General features: G+C 34.5%; 1 protein-coding gene across 1 annotated transcript in view; it reads left to right on the forward strand.

The window, feature by feature from the left end:
• The window catches only part of LOC106535782 (complement factor H), a gene marked incomplete at its 3' end in the record, with an annotated part of 15,115 nt that extends 14,475 nt beyond the window's left edge, over window positions 1-640 (forward strand). The window contains 1 exon segment of the mRNA XM_014032864.1: window positions 464-640. Coding sequence (XP_013888318.1) covers window positions 464-640 — 177 coding nt within the window.
• Window positions 641-730: the final 90 nt, after the last annotated feature.

A 730-nucleotide genomic window follows, 5' to 3' on the forward strand; every position in this document is an offset into this window, starting at 1 on the left:
GTACTTAGATCAGATAAAACATAAAGGGGAGAGCGAAAGCACGTCCTGCTCCTCTGAAGGCCAAGTAGAAAAAAAAGTGACAAGAAAGCAGCATAACGGGTACTGAATGGTGTCTTGAAAAGTCATAAAGTACAATCAGGTAATTCATGGTATTTTGTAAAGGGTGATAAGAGAATCTATGATCTAAATGAGATATTAAATTAATTCAATCAATATTATGTAAATCCTGGCCCAAATCCTGCATCGAAAATACCAAAAGTACATAATGTGAGTCATACAGTCATGGGTTGTACCAACAGTATTTTACTTGGTGAAAATGATCCAAGTATAAAGTATTGTTAAAAAGCTTGCAGAGAAAAGATTAAAAGACTTCTGATGCCTTTCATTTATTTGGGATTATTTTATGTACATAGAATTTGTTTTCTTTTTGTATTTAATTTTTTTGTCTCTGCCCATTGTTTAGGTTCTGTTTGTGGGGAGCCACCACTACTTGAAAATGGAGACACTGTGGAGATAAATAAAGCAGAGTACGAACCAAATGAAAGAGTTGAATACAGGTGTCAAGATAGATACTTAATACAAGGTGGGCCGTATAAAACCTGTAACAGAGGCACATGGACTGGAGAGATCAAATGTCTCAGTAAGTCACAGTTCAATTCATCTGAATATATTTTGCATTTGGTGGGAATTCTGTTTTATGAAATCCCATTTTTTTATGTTAACTGAGTTC

This window comes from Austrofundulus limnaeus, unplaced genomic scaffold, assembly GCF_001266775.1.
Source record: "Austrofundulus limnaeus strain Quisiro unplaced genomic scaffold, Austrofundulus_limnaeus-1.0 Scaffold1560, whole genome shotgun sequence".
Lineage (NCBI taxonomy): Eukaryota > Metazoa > Chordata > Actinopteri > Cyprinodontiformes > Rivulidae > Austrofundulus > Austrofundulus limnaeus.